This window comes from Lepisosteus platostomus, chromosome 2 (genome assembly GCF_059453375.1).
Source record: "Lepisosteus platostomus isolate fLepPlt1 chromosome 2, fLepPlt1.hap1, whole genome shotgun sequence".
Lineage (NCBI taxonomy): Eukaryota > Metazoa > Chordata > Actinopteri > Semionotiformes > Lepisosteidae > Lepisosteus > Lepisosteus platostomus.
The window spans coordinates 17457171-17475489 of record NC_142612.1 but is presented as its reverse complement, the minus strand read 5'-3'; the positions used below and the strand labels follow the sequence as shown (position 1 = coordinate 17475489).

Here is an 18319-nt window from a genome sequence, read left to right as displayed (position 1 = left end):
CTTTTTCATTTGGTTGCTAGTAGCTAATTGATCTCAGGATCTCAGTCAGCTATAGTGTATTTTTGTTAAATAAGACAGGTTGTTTTTAAATGCCTACCCTTTGGGGAATCTGAAAGTAGCAGTTGTTTTTTACACATGTGGCACTGAGAAAATCCATCATTAATTGTATTAATTGCATACAGTTATTTCACCTACTGTACAGTACTCTAATACAAAATGTGTAAATTTTCATAAATACGAATTTATTAGTATTCGCTCTTGGTCCTGGTTTATGTTCTTTTTTACTGAATTTCTCTTAAACTATGGTTGAATTATTTCAGTTTACTTTACATGAGAACATTCATACATTTACAATTGAGAGGAAGCCATTCAGCGCATGTGGCCCACTTGGTAATTAAGTTACATTTGGAGGTTACAAAAAAGGTGAATAACAGTAACTGACCACGCAGATTAGTCAATGTGTAAAAAAAATCATAACCCCCAACTTGTAAAGATTTTGCCAAGAATATACCTGAACATTTGGTATAGTTGGAGGCACATGTGGTCTTTGCTCTCTGGCACTGATGAGAAGTGTAATAATTCAGGAACCCTTGGTTAAACAAATATTTATAAACAATGCAAATCTTCACACTGAACTACATACAAAATAAAAATACAACAAGCAAGTTACTCTATTTACATGTTAACAAACAAGGCGTTACAGAGACCTGTGTCTAAACCATCCAGAAACCCTGCCGACTGCTACCAAGTATTCAAACTCAAACTAAACTCAAACCTAAAGACATAAACAGCCTTCTAAACTAAATTAGATACAATCACAAAATAATGTGGAACCTGCCCCTCTATTCTAAAGAAAACCCACTAAAAAGGGGAGGCTGTTTTTAACTGATGGGTTCATCATGCAGGAAATCAGTTTTCCTTAAAAAACACAGAAGAGCAAACTCTCTTACCAAGTTTGAAATACTTATATTAACTCCAGTCTGGTGATTTTGACTGATACACAAAAAAGTACACTTTTACAGCAATCATTTACACAGAACTTAATTAACTAAGTTGAACCAGAAGATTCTTATGATCAGATCAAACCCAGCCCAACTAGGGGAACTCTTCCCCTACCACTGGCTCACACTGATGTTGTTTTTTTCTCAGTTGTATGTTATTTAACTTGTTGTTGCTGCTGTTCTGTGTTTATGTTTTGGTGTTTCCTAAATGTCTTTGTATTGGAGCATACATGCAAATAAGAATTGTATTGCACTTGTGCATATGACAATAAACTGAACTGGTTTGAAGCCCTAGGAAGTGGAAATATTGACACTAGTTAGGTGTTATTCATTGTGTCTAGATTCTAAGAGAAACCTCCATTGTCAACCCGTAACACTCCTTATTATCAAATGGACCAGATGGGCTTAATGTCTTAGTTAATTGATCCAAAGAAATCATCCAATCAATTACTACCGGAATCTAAAGTATCAGTTTCAAGCACATGGCTGGATAGCTTGTTTCATATTCCCACAACCCTCTAGATAAGGGAGCGCTCCTATGTTCAGTTTTAAATGCACTTCAGATTAGATTTTGAATATTTGAACGAGGGCGGTATAATGGTACAGTGGCTGCCTCTCAGTACAGGAGCCCTGGTTTGAATTCCGGTGTACTGCCTTACACCTGTTGTTTGCCACCCTGGCTCCCCCACCACCCTGCAAAAGATAAATCAGAAAATGGCTGGATATTTGAATGAGATCCCCACATACTGTACTCTTCCTTTTTGAGACTAAAAAGTTTCAGTTCCTTTCGCCTGTCGGTATGTCAGTATTGGATATTCATTTGATCCTAAGAATATTTCTGGTTGAACTGATTTCTGGTATTTCTGATTAACTTTTTTTCTGAACGTTCTTGAAGTGACCAAACCAGTGCACAATTTTCTAAATGCAGTTTTACTAGTGTATTGTAAGTTTGTAATATCCTGTGATTTAAATCAGACACTTTTAACAATATACCATATAGAAGCTTAATTACAATATTATTGACGCTACATTGTTTATCAACTCATACCAAGTGAGGAGGTAGAATAAATCAAATTATTATTAGAAGTAGCATTAGTAGCAGCAAGAAGATTATTTAACAGTATTTCTTTATTTGTATCAATAACAAGTGTGACTAGGAATATAAATGCTGTATTTTAATCATGTCTAATTTTGAACTGTGGCATAAAAAGACTCAGCCACACACATACCTACTGATTATGAATTCATCTCATTTTTAAAAAATATATATTTGTTTAATTTCTAGGGTATTTTGGGAGCAAAGTTCTGTGAGTCATTTGTAGTCACGACCACCTCAGCCCACACAGTGCTTGATGAACTCATAGGGAGGCAGGTATCTGGCCTTGTTCTCTGCAGTTTGCTCTCAGATCACTTTCCAAAGCTTTTCTCTGGATGCTCATGTACAGTGGGAAGATATGCAACATCGATCTGAATCTTTATCTGAAGTCCAAATGCCCTTCAGTCCAGTGAAGAGCTGCTGCATAAGCAGTTCAAAGGGACTTAGCTCCCTTAGCATTCTGCCCTGAGCTCCATTCAGAACAGACACGTTATGCTGCCGAATTTCCTGAGACAAACACACACACGAACACTGTAGCCTGCAGTATAGCCCTTCCTAAGGGGGCAGCTAAATCAAAACTCTGCATTGCTTCTTCAGAATCAACAATGGAAAGAGCTAGTGCACACAGGTGGAAACTAATAGTGCAATTAAACTGAGAAAAGGAATCACTTCTTTACACAGAGGATTATAGGGATGATCCTATGGACCTGGATTTTCATTGCAGTTGAGCTCAGTGTTACACTTTCGTATCCTTCAATGACCTAATACCAGAACTGGCTTTAACTCTTCAATGAGAATTTCAAGTATCATACCCTTTACATTTTAATTTCCTAAACTGCTTGATTTTTAGGTATTGTATTTCATAAGTAACTTGCTGCACAATCTCCAGGGATCCAATCAAGCAAGCTCAGCGGGTATGAAAGTGAGTAGGTTTGTGGTTCCGCAGGACCAAAGGTTTGGACCCCTGTTTTAAGGCACTAGGAGAATACTCATATGTGTAGAATACGACAGAAGGGGAGAACAATTGCATGGTTTTATCACATCAAATATAGCAAACAGTAACCTACCTTACAGTAAGAATTTCAGCGATTAGTTGTTAGCAAAAATAATTAGTTAGAATTATATTGCAGCCACTCAAATAAATACTTGTAAATACTACGAGTGCTGTTTTACCTTCAAGTACAGAATATACAAAAACTGAAGTGACAATAGATGTGAAAAGGGCACCTTTACAATAGAAAATTGCAGTGTTATTATTTCATCCACAGTAAATCCCTCAATGTTAAAGCTATGGTACAGTAAATTACTGTACGTTTTCCCCTATGTTTACTCATCTTTGTCAGAGCAATATTTGCCGTTGTGAGCAGTGAACACTGTCTTGTATGACAGTAGGTTTGCTGAACACAGCTGTGGAGGTGCAAACATAAAGAATATGGGCAGCTAATAGGCTGAGAGCACTGATCTCTTAGGAGATGTGCCTCTTTCTCAATCTCTTAGCTTTGCAGACTATGGAAGATTCAGGAGCAAAACAGACAACAACTCACAGATTGGTGTATCATACTGCTCATGAAAACTGACCAGAGGTTTATTTATAGACTCCCCCCATGGTGAAAAAAATGAATTGTGAACTATAACATGTACCATGGTTAAATCGTGTAGATTTTTTTAAATGACTTTAACATGCAATTGGATAAACCCAGAGAAATCAACAGGTGCAGAAAAAAACTGGACTGTGTGTGGGGTGCACGTTCTGACTAAGCTTTTACTGTATGTGTTTCAATGTTGGAAAGTAATTCACAAATGGTAAAGGCCTGTGCTCAATGGAAAAGGAAAATACTAAAAGGCAACATCAGCACCATTGTGAGGACAATATTTGAAATGAGAACATAAATATAATACTTCAATTAACATTGCTCATTCAAAGTCTGCAGCTTCTTTGGGAAGAATAAGTACTTTGTTTTTGATTCATAATTGCAACTGCAAGAATTAATTATTTTATCCACATGTAACATCTTTACTGTACATCACATCCATTCTGATTCTAAGAAGTAGCCAATGCAGAAATTAATAAATCTAAATATTGTTCCAGATATGTCTCCATGCAATGGAAGACAATCCATGACACCATGGACATATTGGGTTCTTGTGTTTAGTTATCTCTACCTTCAGAGGCCTGAGATAATCTACTCTATAACATCATTCTGCACCACAATACCCCCTGTTTTCACTTTTAACCAAACTGGAAAACCTGTTACACTGCACTGAAAAATAAATATTTTGAAACTGCCTTGTGAAGTCTAAATCATTGGAGCATGAGATGTGTTTGTATACCGTGTATCTTGGATATCAAGTAAGGAATTTGTGTTTTGTGGTGTACATGAAAAGCAATGTGTGACATAGTATACCACTGGTGTGACAATTCATTCTGCAGTTTGAATTCTTAAATTAATCTATCGCAGGTAGTCTGGGTGGCACACAACTGGTTGAGTGGTGCCTGACATTCCTAGCACCTGAGAGCTTGCAGTTTTATCAGGGAGCGCCACATCACATCTCTCAATGCTATTGCTGCTGTAGACACTGTGGGACTCATAGCTTTAAAAAAGACACATGACAATCACTCACTTCAGGAGGCATCTGCCTAGGAGAGGTGCCATGGTAAAGCTGAGTTCAATAACCACTAGAGATTCCAGATATCACACCAGATAGAAAGTGTAAAAATAAAATTGAGCTCCACTTTTGTAGGATTTAGTCCAAACTCCTTTTTTTGTAATCTATTGTTTGTTGGAATGTGACTAGTCTTTAAAGGTCTGTAACTATTGAATTTTGTTCCATTGAGCAAAGTGAAAATGTTTTCCTTACAGAACACAGGGGAAAACTGTTCTTGAAAACAGTCTTCTGTTTCAGCAGATTGCATGAACAAACATTGAGTACTCACCTTACTGTTTCCATTAATAAACAAATAATAAACATGGAAGCAGAGCAAGAGGTTTCTTACACACATACAAAAGTATTCTCAAGGAGCACACAGGTACTATCCAACAGCCGCAGTAGGAACAGAAGGTTTCCTGGACACATAGAAAGTAAAGCATAGCATTACATGATATTAAGTGATTGCTTCCAGTGCCCAGAGGTAAGCACTGTATATTATTTTGAAAATATTGTTACATGTTGTAACATACTGTTCTAGAAACACACATTTAAAAATTAGAAGAGAATGTGGATGTTTTTTTTATTGTTTATGACTTCCCCTAGAAGTATTTTAGCATCTAAACATTGAAAAAGCATATTTTTTGGTTTAAAAATGTCTAGCTGGAGTTATTGGTCAGGGCTATATTGTACTCACCGACAGTTATTTTTGTACCATCTGCTGTAGTGCAATGAGCTTTGTTTTCAAATCCTGAAACTGGGCTGGTTTTGCTTCAATTATTGATTTTCTAGAAAAAGAAAACATGGATATATTTTTAAGCTTCAAACCAGTGTATTAAGAATTAGCCATTGTTTATAGTAGCTTACACAGACCAACATATCCCCTGAAAAGAGAGTAACAAAATGAGCTTTACTTCCACATTAACAGATGGACTGTTCATTTTACTGGCAAATGATTCCTCAACTTCCATTCTTCATCTGTCACCCTGGCTGGAAGCTGTATAATTATTTTCTTAATACTTTCTCTTCAGCCTATCCCACACTGGGATCCACCTGTTCATTCAGTATGTGCTCATACCTAGTAATACCTTTTGGCTGAGTGCTTCCTAGATTGGAAATCTAAATTGGGTCTTTGTTGATTCCATTTTATGTTTTGTTTTCTGGAAAATGTTTGGAAGTTATTGCTCTGGCCAGTATTGAAAGGTTCCAGTCCGCCACCTTCTCAAACTATTTCTTTGTGGTTTAAGACATATTGTGACAGTGATTACCTAACCATTATAAAAGCAAATCTTTCATTAACAATGCCAAAGTTCGAATACTTTGTTGTGTTATATTACACACTAATCCGAGGATATCATTGAGCTGTTTCTTGAAAGAAGCCAGAGCCGTGGCCTCAACAACCTGTCTGGGTAATGTGTTCCAGACTCCCACAGCCCATTGTGTACAGCAGTACAGTACCTCCTGTTTTTGCCTTAAACTGCACTTACGCATACTGTAGATTCCTCCTCATAGGTGTCTTACTCTCACACCACAGGTTGTGTACACTTCTACAGCTACAGTACCAGTGCCTCTTCACCTGTGCCCGGCCCCCCACTGCTGACTCACTCACATTCAGTAGCTGCTGGCGCACCTCCTCCCCTGCCCAACCACCACTGTGCTTCTCACATATGCAGCTGCTGGTGTACAGTACCTAGCATCCATGCCCAGTTACCACTGCACCTCAACACACTGTGCAGCATCAGTGGCCCCCTCATCTCTTCACCACCGCATGCTCACCACCAGAGGTCTGAGCTCACGTCTTTTTCATAAGTAACTTTTGCTTGCTTTTTTGAAGTTGTAATGTATGATAGCTGTAGCACAATAAATTTTGCAGTTTACAGAAACATTTTACCTGCTTACTGTATATTTAAGAGAATGGTTCTATATTTATTGGGCAGTGCTTCCCCACACTGCATGTCAAACATGTGCAAACAGGAAGTTCATGTTTTAACATTGCTTTCCATTTTGATGTATGGGTATAACCAGCTTTATTTGTTCATTTACCATAAAACATTTTTATCTTTGTTTTTCTCCACATACTTTTAGTTTGCATAATTCAATTTGCACAAATGCTGTTTTCTCTAGTTATTTAGTAATTCTGAGAACACAAGTGGAAACCACTTTATAATGTCTTTCTGGATGACTGTTTCAAAGGTCTGATGCCCCTTATATATCCAACAAATATCACACTGCAGCAATCAATATTTTAATCTACCAAATACTAGGAATAACACAGCAGGAAAAATGTATAAATGTATTATAGAACTAAGAAATGCCTTTCTATTTACAGTGTATTTGAACTAAGGAAATCCATTCCAAACATACTGTATAGTATGCTCTCTGAAAGAAATAATAACCTTGGCTGGCTTTAGTGAGCAGGTCTGCTTTTTATTCAAAGAAAGCCTTGCACAGATCTCAGTTTTGACCACTGAAATTGTGTTTTGTATGTACTGTCACTGTATTTTTCCGTTGGTTGTGCTTCAGGGTCAATGTTTCAAATCTTTGCACCTTTATGAAGTATTTTGCTTCAATCAAGTTTTATAGACTTCACCTACTTACAGTATGTGACCTTTGTTGCAAATAACCATGGGATGTGGAGATTTTGACATGAAAGCAGTATCTTTACTAGTTCAGCACTGTTTTCTTGCAGGGGCGATACTTCACTGGTGCTGGTGTATAGAAGAATTTAGTACAAATTAGATGCTGCTGTGCTATAATATAATATAGCCCTGGCATGTGAGTGTATGTACTGTATGCCTTTGTGTGCCCTGTGATGCACTGGTATCCTGTCCAGGGTGTATCCTGCTTTACTCCTGTTGCCATCCTGGGATAGGCTCCAGTTCTCCCACAACTTTGTATTGGATAAAGTGGTTAGAAAATGAATGGAGGAATGTACAATAGAATAGGAGTAACACACTGGTGTGGCAATTAGCACTGCTGCCTCACAGGTTCCAGGTCATGCATAGTCCTTCATGGGTCTGTTTGCATACATGTATGTTTTGTAGATGCTCCAGTTTCCTTCCGTCTTCCAAAGACATGTTGGCTAGGATAATTGGCGTCTCTGAATTGGTTCCGTGTGTATTTGTTTGGATGTATATGGATTTGAACACCCTGAGATTGTCCTATGCTGTACATTACAAGGCTATCCATAACATTGTAAAACAAAATTTCCCAAAAGCCAATTAAACTACCAGTATGTATTTTGGACAGGGGGAGAACACTGGAGCAGCTTGAGGAAGCCTTCATGAGCATACAGTACAAACGCTATACAGATAGCACCCCAGGATTTGAACCCAGGGCCCCAACACTGCAATGTAGCAATGCTAATCACTGCACAAACATGGTAATATTGGGTCATATTTCGTGTATAAATCAATGAGAAATGTATTGGGTATGCTTCACTTGAAAATAAGAGTTTTTTCTATCTATGATGTGTATGAACAATTGTTCCTGCTGCAGTAGGGAGGGATGGTTCACTCTCCCCCATACATACTATTACTGAACACAAGAGTTTGGATACAACTTTCTAAAATTCCGGAGGTGTCTAAATTAATAGTTGGAAATTAACTGTTAAATGAGCTCAGAATCAAAACAAACACAATTTTGGCTCTTAAAAAATAAACATGTCAATGAAAACATAAATTTAAATATGCTTCCACAAAAGCTTGATAAGAATCAGATTTGTGAGTGTGAGATAGTAAGAGATGACTTTGTGCGAAAGCCACCATCTTGGCTCAGAACTCTTGGCCTTGAGCCAAGATGGTTGCCTGTTAATTGGGAGGACCTGCAGAATGAGACACAGTTGGTATGAATGAGTAATTAGCACTTAGAGGGAATGAAATTCCACATGAGTTATAGGAGCTGCTGGGATAGGCTCTGTGAGGAATTAACCACTCCTCTGGGCTAATTAAAAGGCGTTTAACGCCAGCTAGGAGGAATATGGTTGCATTCTGTGTTTAGTCTCCAGCCTGGAAGGAGGGTGAATGAGTGTTTATTGGATCGTGCTTGAATTTTGGGCCTGTAGGACTCTGCAAGCTGGGGTTACTTGATCAAATACAGCTTTACTGAGGGGCATCATAGATGCTGGGCAAGCAGGCAGTGAGGTATTTTATTTTTCAGACTCAATTGGAATGAAGTGTGGTGTTGGGGGAATGGCTTTGGCCAGCTGACCCAAGGCTAACTGAAGGTGTTAGGAATGAAGGCATCGGTTGGGATGTCACCTGGCAAGGTAGCAGCATATTTTCCCTGCACAACTGAGTGACACAAGTCTAAATGAAATAGATGGAGTCCTGAGTTCTTCCTGTACCTTAACATCAGTAGACAGAATGGTAGTCTTAAATCAATTGCGGTGAACCTTTGAATTTAGCAGTACAAAGTTCTGGACTACAAAGCAGTACTATCTGGAGATCATCTCCAGCTTTGAACACGGTTACAATGAAAATGTGGAACAAAGTTGGAGACCTGCTGAGCTTGTACTTACTATGATGTGAAGGGCTCTGCATTTTTGTTCTAATTGGCATGAACTGTAGGGGGCTCTGAATTGGAACATTTCGATTAATCTGATCAGTAAGTTACTATGCAGGCTATAATTATTACTTTTTGTCTTCAGTTAGTATCTAACTGAATGTCCATGGTGATTTAAAGTTAGTTTTTAATTTAATAGCTGCTTTTATTTTCATAGATAAATACTATGGATTTATTGGGAGATCCTTCAGATGAAAAGGAACACATTGCTCTTTTGGTTTTATGTGTAGGCTATATTTTTGTGTATAAATATGTTATGCAATTATAATTTGTTTGTAAATCTTCTCCATTTGAGTTCCAGTAAGTTACACGTATGTTGAACGTTGACTGACCAAAGGCATGTATTCCTTATGGAGGAGTTAGCAAAACATGACAAAAAGCCCCACATAATGTCCAAAAGAGTTAGCAATTTTATTTCTTCAACAGAACTATCATTAATATGGTATATGGGAATGGATTTCATTTATAAGTAAAAGCTAATTATTTTCAGGTCTATAACAGGAAGATTCTGTAACCGATCTTCTCGGGACATTTCAGTTCAGTGGTATTCCTTTGACTTTTGGAATCTTAAAACTGCTTTTTCCTTGATATTCATTTGGTCTGCGTACCAGTTTATCAAGAGCCAGAAGCATCACGGTTATGTACAGTTCCTACACAGCATTGCTATAGATTGGGATGAACCTCCTGTTCTAAAACTTTCATTACATTCCTGCTGTTTGAATACCATTATTATTGGACCACAGCCACAGAACAGAGAAGAGATAGTATTCTGAAGAACTATCATAAATCAAGTTTAAAAGGTCCCAATTGTTTCTTTAATATAACTTTACTTTTACAAGTTGTATAGGCAAAAACTAGCTAATGATGGCTTGAAGGACAACATTGTTATTGCATATCCATCTCCCAACTGATTATATAAGTCACAAGTGAAAGTAATTTGAAGTGGATTGTTTTAGGCAACAAATGTTATCGATATTTATAGTTCTGCCTTTGATTAAATAATAGTAAAAAAATAAATAAAAGCCCAGTCACCAAAAAATCAAAATGTATTTACACCAGTTTAGAAAATGAATTCAATCAGAATAAAGTTTTACATCTTAATTTGTTTTTACTAAAATAAAATACCTGTACAGGTACGTAGGGTTGCTGAGCTCTATTCCATTTGAATCTGGCATTTATCATCTAAGAGGCTCACATTTTTAAATAAGCGTATGCAGTATAAAAAAGTATCCAAAGTTCATAGGGGCTGTATGTTTATCTTTACTTTTGAGATGGAGGGTCTGGGAGTGAGGGTTATGTACCCGCTGTATAATCCTTACCAGTTTCTCTTTTCTAACCCAATGTTCTAGTATTCTGTCCTAAGAGGACCTTCAGAGGTCCATTCTTGTGCTTTTACATACAGTAGATGTCTCCTGTTGATGCACTATACAGAAAAATGAGGGATAATAATGAGGACTTGTATAAGATTACCCAAGATAATTGTGTTTTGTGAAATTGTACAGCACTGCTAAGACTGCTGCAGAAGAAGACAATATCACTTCATTATTTCTTAATTATAGTTCTGCCCTTGCGTCACTCATATTTACAATCCTCCAGAGAAACTTTAAAGTCCTGCCAGCACAGGAAGACTGTGAATGTGCAGCAATATTTCTCAGTTACTGATTTGCCTTTACAGAGTTGTACATGGTTTTGGAAGGGCATTGATAATTTTCATGTTCTAAATTGTTATAGAGAAATTCTGGTCTCGTGTCTCCACTATTACATCAGGTCATACCTTTCATATACAGTAGCTCAAACATTATAAGCATTCACTAATGGTCTCTTGCCTTTAAAATTATAATAATAATAAACTTTATTTTATATAGCGCCTTTAAAGGTGGCTTCTCAAAGCGCTTTACAGGATGACAATAACAATAAATAAGATGATTTCACAAGATAGGACACAATTATAATTACAACAATAACAATAGAGGAGACCGTGGAAGGTGGTATTAAGAAGAGCAGAGGGGTGAAGAATGGAACCAGTTAAGTAAAGGCTTTTCTGAAGAAGAAGGTTTTGAGTCTGGATTTGAAGGAGTTTAGAGAAAGTGACTCTCTGATATCCTTGGGCAAAGAGTTCCAGAGCTTGGGGGCATAGCAAGAGAAGGCCCTGTCGCCCATACAATGTAGATGGGCTTGGGGGACAGTAAGGAGGGCAGAATTTGAAGAGCGGAGGTTGCGAGGTGGGGAGTAGGTCGATAAAAGTTCAGACAGGCATTGAGGTGCCAAGCCATGTAAAGCCTTATAGGTGAGCATGAGGATTTTAAAGTCTACGCGGAATTTGACCGGAAGCCAGTGCAAGGACTCCAGGATAGGAGTAATGTGAACACTTGCACTAGACCTGGTCAGGATTCTGGCTGCTGAATTTTGGACATACTGCAGCTTGTTCAGAGTAGATTTAGATACCCCAGGGAGTAGAGCATTGCAGTAGTCAATTCGAGAGAATACAAATATGTTGATCAGCTTTTCAGCCACAGTTAATGATAGCATAGGGCGTAGTCTTGCGATATTTCTAAGGTGAAAAAAAGATGTTTTGACAGTATGCTGTACATATGGGTCGAATGTTAAGCCAGAATCGAATATAACCCCAAGGTTTTTCAATTTTGATTGAAGCTCAAGTACAGAGCCATCTACAGATAGGGTTACAGGACTGGGTTTACGAAGTTGATGGGGGGTACCAATAAGCATGACTTCAGTCTTGTCACAGTTAAGATGAAGGAAGTTTTGAGTCATCCAAATTTTTATGTCAGAGATGCAATTAGATAGAATAGAGACAGCCACATCAGTGTCGGGTTTGGTATGGATGTATATTTGAGTATCGTCAGCGTAAAAATGAAAGCTGAGTCCATGTAATCTCAAAAGCTGACTAAGTGGGAACATGTAAATGCTGAAGAGCAAGGGGCCCAGTATTGAGCCCTGGGGGACACCAGACTTGACAAGACCAATTTCAGACCTGTACCCATTGAGAGAGAAAAAATGACAGCGATCAGTGAGGTAAGACTTAAACCATTTGAGGACAGTGTCAGAGACTCCAAACACAGTCTCGAGACGAGAAAGTAAGATGTTATGGTCAACAGTGTCAAAGGCAGCACTGAGATCAAGAAGGATGAGTATGGATAGAGAACCAGAATCAGAAGCTATTAGGAGATCGTTGGTGACTTTGACTAGGGCGGTTTCTGTGCTGTGAAGTTGACGGAAGCCAGATTGGAGGGGTTCGAAAAGGTTGTTTGTCATGAGGTGGTTATGTAACTGAAGTGTGACGGCATGTTCTAGAATTTTAGAGAGAAAGGGTAAGTTGGAGATGGGGCGAAAGTTGTTAAGATTGTCGAGAGTCATGTTAGGCTTCTTTGGCACGGGGGTAATAGCAGCAGTTTTGAGGACCGTTGGTACAATGCCAGTGCTCAAGGATTCATGTATTATATTGAGGACAATGGGACAGAGAGAAGAGAAACAGGACTGGAATAAAGTGGTGGGAATGGGATCTAAAATAGATGTGGTGGGTTTCATGCACGTAACTAGTTTGTTTAGGGATGCTGAGTCAAGAAGAGAGAAGCTGGAGAGACGGGAACCAGACAAGTTGGATGAGGAGGGAGGAGGTATGGAAATTATATCCGTAGTGGAGAGAATGTGATGCCGGATGTTGTCAATCTTAGAACTAAAGAAATCTAAGAATGCGTTGCAAAGTTGTGATGAGGCAGGTAATGTGGTAGGGCAGTTTGGCTTGAGCAGTCTGTTGATGGTGGAGAAAAGATGTCTGGGGTTGTTTTGGTGATTTTCAATGATGTGAGAGAAGTAGGTGGATCTAGCAGACTCTATAGTAGCCTTATAATCAGATAAGTAATCTCTCATTAGATTACTCTCAAGTAATCTCTCAAAATTAAATTCTGCATGCTCATTATAAACAAATTAATCTGTGTATTTTTTGTTAAGACAGGGAGCATTTAAACAAAAGCTGATTATGTTTTAATATTAATGTTTTAGAAACAATATGAAGCATCAAAATGTGTAGCACCCTTAATATGTTTCTACATTTTAGCCTTAAAATGGGCATTTTCTGCTTTATGGTGTTAAGCAACAATTCTAAGGTTGTGTCATGTGACATATATATATTAACTGCATGAATCAAACAGAAGGATAATCTTCTGTTTAATCTGAGTAATACTGTGAATAAAAAGTACCATGATGTGATACGGATTAGGTGTAGCATTAATTTTTCAGAAAGTCTCGTTGTCTTTTTATCTCGTAAGAGTATTTAGTAGTTATTTGTGGATTTAACAGATTAGTCTTAATTTTCAAGGGTAGGAAAGGAACCATTTCTAATAAGGCAAACATTTATTAGTGAACTTAGTCCTAGATTAAAGAAACTGTAACACCTGCTATTGCTGACAGATTACTAAGACTTAGGTTTTGTGACAGACAGCGGCCCTGTGAGGATTAGATTATTTCCTGTGTGAATTCAATCTCATAGCGCATTACAGAGGAGACGTGCTGTGCTTCTATTGTGGAGGAAGCTCCCTGCTAGTGGGTTAGGACACACAGGCACACACACCATAGGTTTCTCTGTTTCACTTTCTCACCGTTGGAACTCGGTCAAAGGGTTCTGCCTTTGTATCAGTTTAACAGTATCAAGTGCTTTGCACACAAATCATTTACCAACACCAAAGGCGGCATGAGAGGTGGGTGAGCCATGAGCTCGGTGCAAATGGGGAAAATGCTAGTTACTGGCATTTCCCATCCCTGTGGGGACATGATTTGTTGTCCCCCTACCCTCGTGGCAGGTATTCTGTTCACGTAGGGAGCATCTAGTTAACTCTTCAGCAGTCAACATACAAAATTATTACAAATAATTAATTTCCAAAGAAACAATCTTATAGGTAAGTATTTCTTATAGGACAGCATGTTGCATATTTGATCAAATGCTATTGATCTACTGAAGCCTCACGTTCATTTGGTTTGTTGAATCCACTGATGACAAAAGGAATTTTCCCATTGTTTAACACTCCACTACATGACACTGCAGAGATATTTTCCCATCTGTAGTCAATCAATGATTATTGATCAAATGCAAAGTAGATACTATTGGGAATGGCCAGTTGATGCATTAGTGGGTATAACTGTAATATAAATTGGCCTCAATAGTCTTCTAATTTTTCCTGACCTTTTCTTTCTGATTACATTGAGGGTGTAACTTTTTTGATCATAAATGTCTTGTTTACAGCCAGGGAAGGACTTTTTACTTGACATTAAATAGCATGAACTTTATAGATGTTCTACCATTTCTATCAGGGAGCGAGTCATGATGGTATCACTTTAATAAATCAATTGCTAAAGGAAAAGAATTGGTGTAAAACAAATGCTCTGCTTTCTTTCACAGATCAACCAAAACACATCCTGGCCCTGTTGTGCATTTAAGTGACAGCCCAAAGGATGAAGGAAAGGTAAGTACAAAATACCAGTCTAAAAACATAGATAACTTCATCAGGAAACACTCTAGCATTTAAACAAAATACAAGCAACGTTACTTATTTATTAAACATATTCCACTTAATACAATACAACATGTGTGAAATGTTTTGTACTATGTTTTGCAATAGAACTATTTGAAAAAGGTTTAGCCCCGATTAATGGCTAAATGACACCATTCATTTATGCATGTGTGTGAGAAGCTTTTAAGATTGAGCAAAGTTTCAGCCACACTGAAAACAGTGTTTTTATGCATTAAAACGCGTTATATTTCATCTCCTGTACAGTATATGTGTATAAGTTCTATACAAGTATTGGACGTTGGGCACAAAAGAGACCAAAAAGTTTCAAATATCTAGTTAGTTAAGAATATGGGCATATTAGAAACCTGATTATTCACATTATAAAAGAAAGGATATAATTAGAAAAAAATCGGTCTGTAATCTTTCAACATCACTGTATGAGGTGGCACATCATATAAACTTGAAGTTAGAAATAATTCAGAAGAGATTAGTACGTCCAGTTTTAATAGTAAAATTAAAATAAGATTTATTTACATGGGGAACTGTGATAATGGTCCACACACTACCTTTGCCTTATTTGTCACAGTTTTATACCAATACTTTGAATCAAGTACACCAAACATACAATGTACTATTGCCGAAAATTCTACAGGAACTCATAGTTCTCTTACTCCACTCCACACTGTGCCTCAGTTGTTGACATTGCTCCCATCCATTGCATTAAGACACTTGTTTTAGAGTTAACAGGGAAGAGTGCTATTAGCATCATTTTAAATAATAAAAATAATGCTAAGTAGGGGTTTGAAAAAAATATTGTGATTCTTTAAGATCACATATACAGTACAGTTCTTATTCACACTTTTATACTTCTTGCAAGTATGGCAATAGCATTTGAGTAAACCACTCAAAGATGATCCAACCCTCTTGCATGGTCTTTTTCAGCCTTTTCTCTACTTTTAAGCCCGTTCCTCTTATTTCTACTGAATTAGGCAAGGCCAAACTCTAAACTTCAAAGGTTTCCAAAGAGCACATTTTGTCTGTATAGTGAGCTACTGTATAGTCTGCACTAGAAAATAGTAGAGGGAGAATGTCTATTAAGCTTAAAGGTTTAGGTGAAATAATTATAAAATGAAAGGCGGGTTAAAATTGAACAAACCTTCTGCTGTCTGGTGCTAGTTCAATAGTTAGTTTGTCCATAAGAGGACTCTCTATACGATCTGATAGAGCAAAAAAAAATATTGAGCAGAAAAATTCCAAGTTGAATAAAACATAAAGAAATACAGAATATACTGTTTCACAGAATCTGAACTAAGAAAAAAGTTGGATGGGCTCACCATATTTAAAAGATTCCACATTATATAGTGGAAATTATATTCCATGTGAATCTCCTTTCCTTGCCATGGAGTGGAAGGAAGCCTGAGTGCCATATTACAGTAGATACTGGCTTAAGCTCAGCTTTGTTCAGAAGCTGACAACTGCCTTTAAATTCTTTGAGCTTTATGCTCTATTCCAACAGAGCTCTGCGAATTAAGCCTAGTTTCCTTCCACTTGACAGCTTTATTCACCAGCCTGTCCAATCCAATAAAGGATTGTATGATCTGCACTTCCACTGTGATGGTTCACCATAAAGTGATTTTACTTGTCAGGATCTACAGTAGTTCTTTGCATCTTGTCTCCACTGTGCTTTTCCTGTTTAATATCGGTAGATGATGAAAGTGCTGCTGCTTCCTTTAGAGCATGGTCCCAATCAGAATTTGACAATCTCCCTCTCTCTTCTCACATAACCCTTGTGTGCTCTTTGCCTCTGTGGGTCCTGTTCCGTCTGTCCTGATCTGCATTTTCCCCACCCAAAGTAACTATACAGCAGGTGGCAGTATATTTAAAATCAATATACAGTATGAATCTTAAGAACAGCAAGAATACGAATTCATATTAACATCCTGCTCAAGAATATCAGAAGCGATACAGTAGAAACTACAGCATGCCTCTTGGGCCATCTAGCTCATTTGGTTGCTAGTAGGTAATTACAGTCTGGATTTCATAGCAGCTGTTACCCAGGTCAGCTGTAACAGAAAGGTGGAGCAGTTTGCTCCCCTTCTCCATGACTTTTTGTGTAGAGAATTGTCTCCTGTATGCCTCCCAGGCTTTAATTCCCTCTTGTGATGTGCGGACCTACTTTTATTGTCAAACTTAATTTAATCTCTTGGCTTGACTTCATAATTCTTCATAATATTTACAATTAATATGAAACATGTGTACACTTCACAGTTATTTCAATTACAAGTGGTACAAGTCACAGTAGGAGAGGAAAAATGCCAACAGAGCATTATAGCAACAGTGGAAACAATTGTAAGAAGTAGGATAATGTAATTATTATTCCTATTATTTATTTGTTTAGCCGTTATCCAGGGCAAGATATACAGCAAGTATACAGTATATAATCCAAGATATACAGTACAATCACAGCTTCTTCTCTTCAATTATGAGAGTTTCCTCCCCATCCCCATATCGTTTCCTCACATTTGTCCATTAAAAAGAGAAGATATTACCTAATTTAACTTATACTGAAACAATACAGAATAAGTCACAATAAAATCTTCTGCAGTTAAGGTACAGGCTAAAGATATTAGTCTCAATGCAACAGTATATTGCTAAAGAGACATCTTTATGCAGAAGTTCACAGCTGTTAGTACTATGATTTTTTAGGATGTGCAAATTTTAAATGCATATATATAGTACTACTTGATAAGAATAGAAATCTATGTAAAGAAGCAGAAAACATAAATGCATTATATTACAGCCCTTCAACCATTGTCTTGTTTTAGCAATTTCCAAGTCAACATTTTGTTTCCAGAACATTCAGAACTTGTATACTTTTACTTTATGCTCTTGCCTGGATTTAAAAATAAATCCTACTCTGTTAACAGACTTAATACATTTGTAGCATACAGAGAGTAATTATTTCCCTAATCTCAACTTAATCCTGCTTTACAGACAGAATGTGTTCTACAAATGCATACTGAGGGAATTTTAATATACCTGTTTTATACAATCTCCTTGAACCTCTAGTTGAAATAATAAACTACCTTTTTGATAGTTGCCCATCTTTTTACTATTTATTATTGCATGCATAATGAGCATCAATAAGAATTTCTAATTATTCATGTACGATTTTAGAATACAGCATGTGGAAAAACAAAATGCAAGTTTTGGATAATGATTAAATGTTTTAAAGTCATTTTGGTTAATAACAGGCTGTAACATGTTAAAGTGGCTCTGCCTGTTGTATAACTACTGAATTACCTCATCTGTGACAGAGTTGATTGAGTGCCAGTGGTGAGTTGATTTAACCATTAAATGCCAAGCCTGGTTCATAAATTAAAAACTGACAAAGTAATCAATATGTCCACTTCTCAAGTGAGCATCGTCTTCATTGCCATCATCATATGGAACCTGAATGAAGACATACCCTGCTGCTTACAGCTCAA

The 18319-nt window shown here is 37.4% G+C and overlaps 1 protein-coding gene across 11 annotated transcripts in view; it reads left to right on the top strand.

Annotated features, from left to right (window-relative positions):
* The window catches only part of stxbp5l (syntaxin binding protein 5L), a 260757-nt gene that overhangs the window by 159318 nt on the left and 83120 nt on the right, over positions 1 to 18319 (top strand). For all 11 annotated transcript variants that reach the window (XM_088601568.1, XM_088601586.1, XM_088601596.1 and 8 more), the window contains exon 6: positions 14720 to 14783. In XM_088601568.1, coding sequence (XP_088457694.1) covers positions 14720 to 14783 — 64 coding nt within the window. The remainder of the gene's footprint in view (positions 1 to 14719; positions 14784 to 18319) is intronic.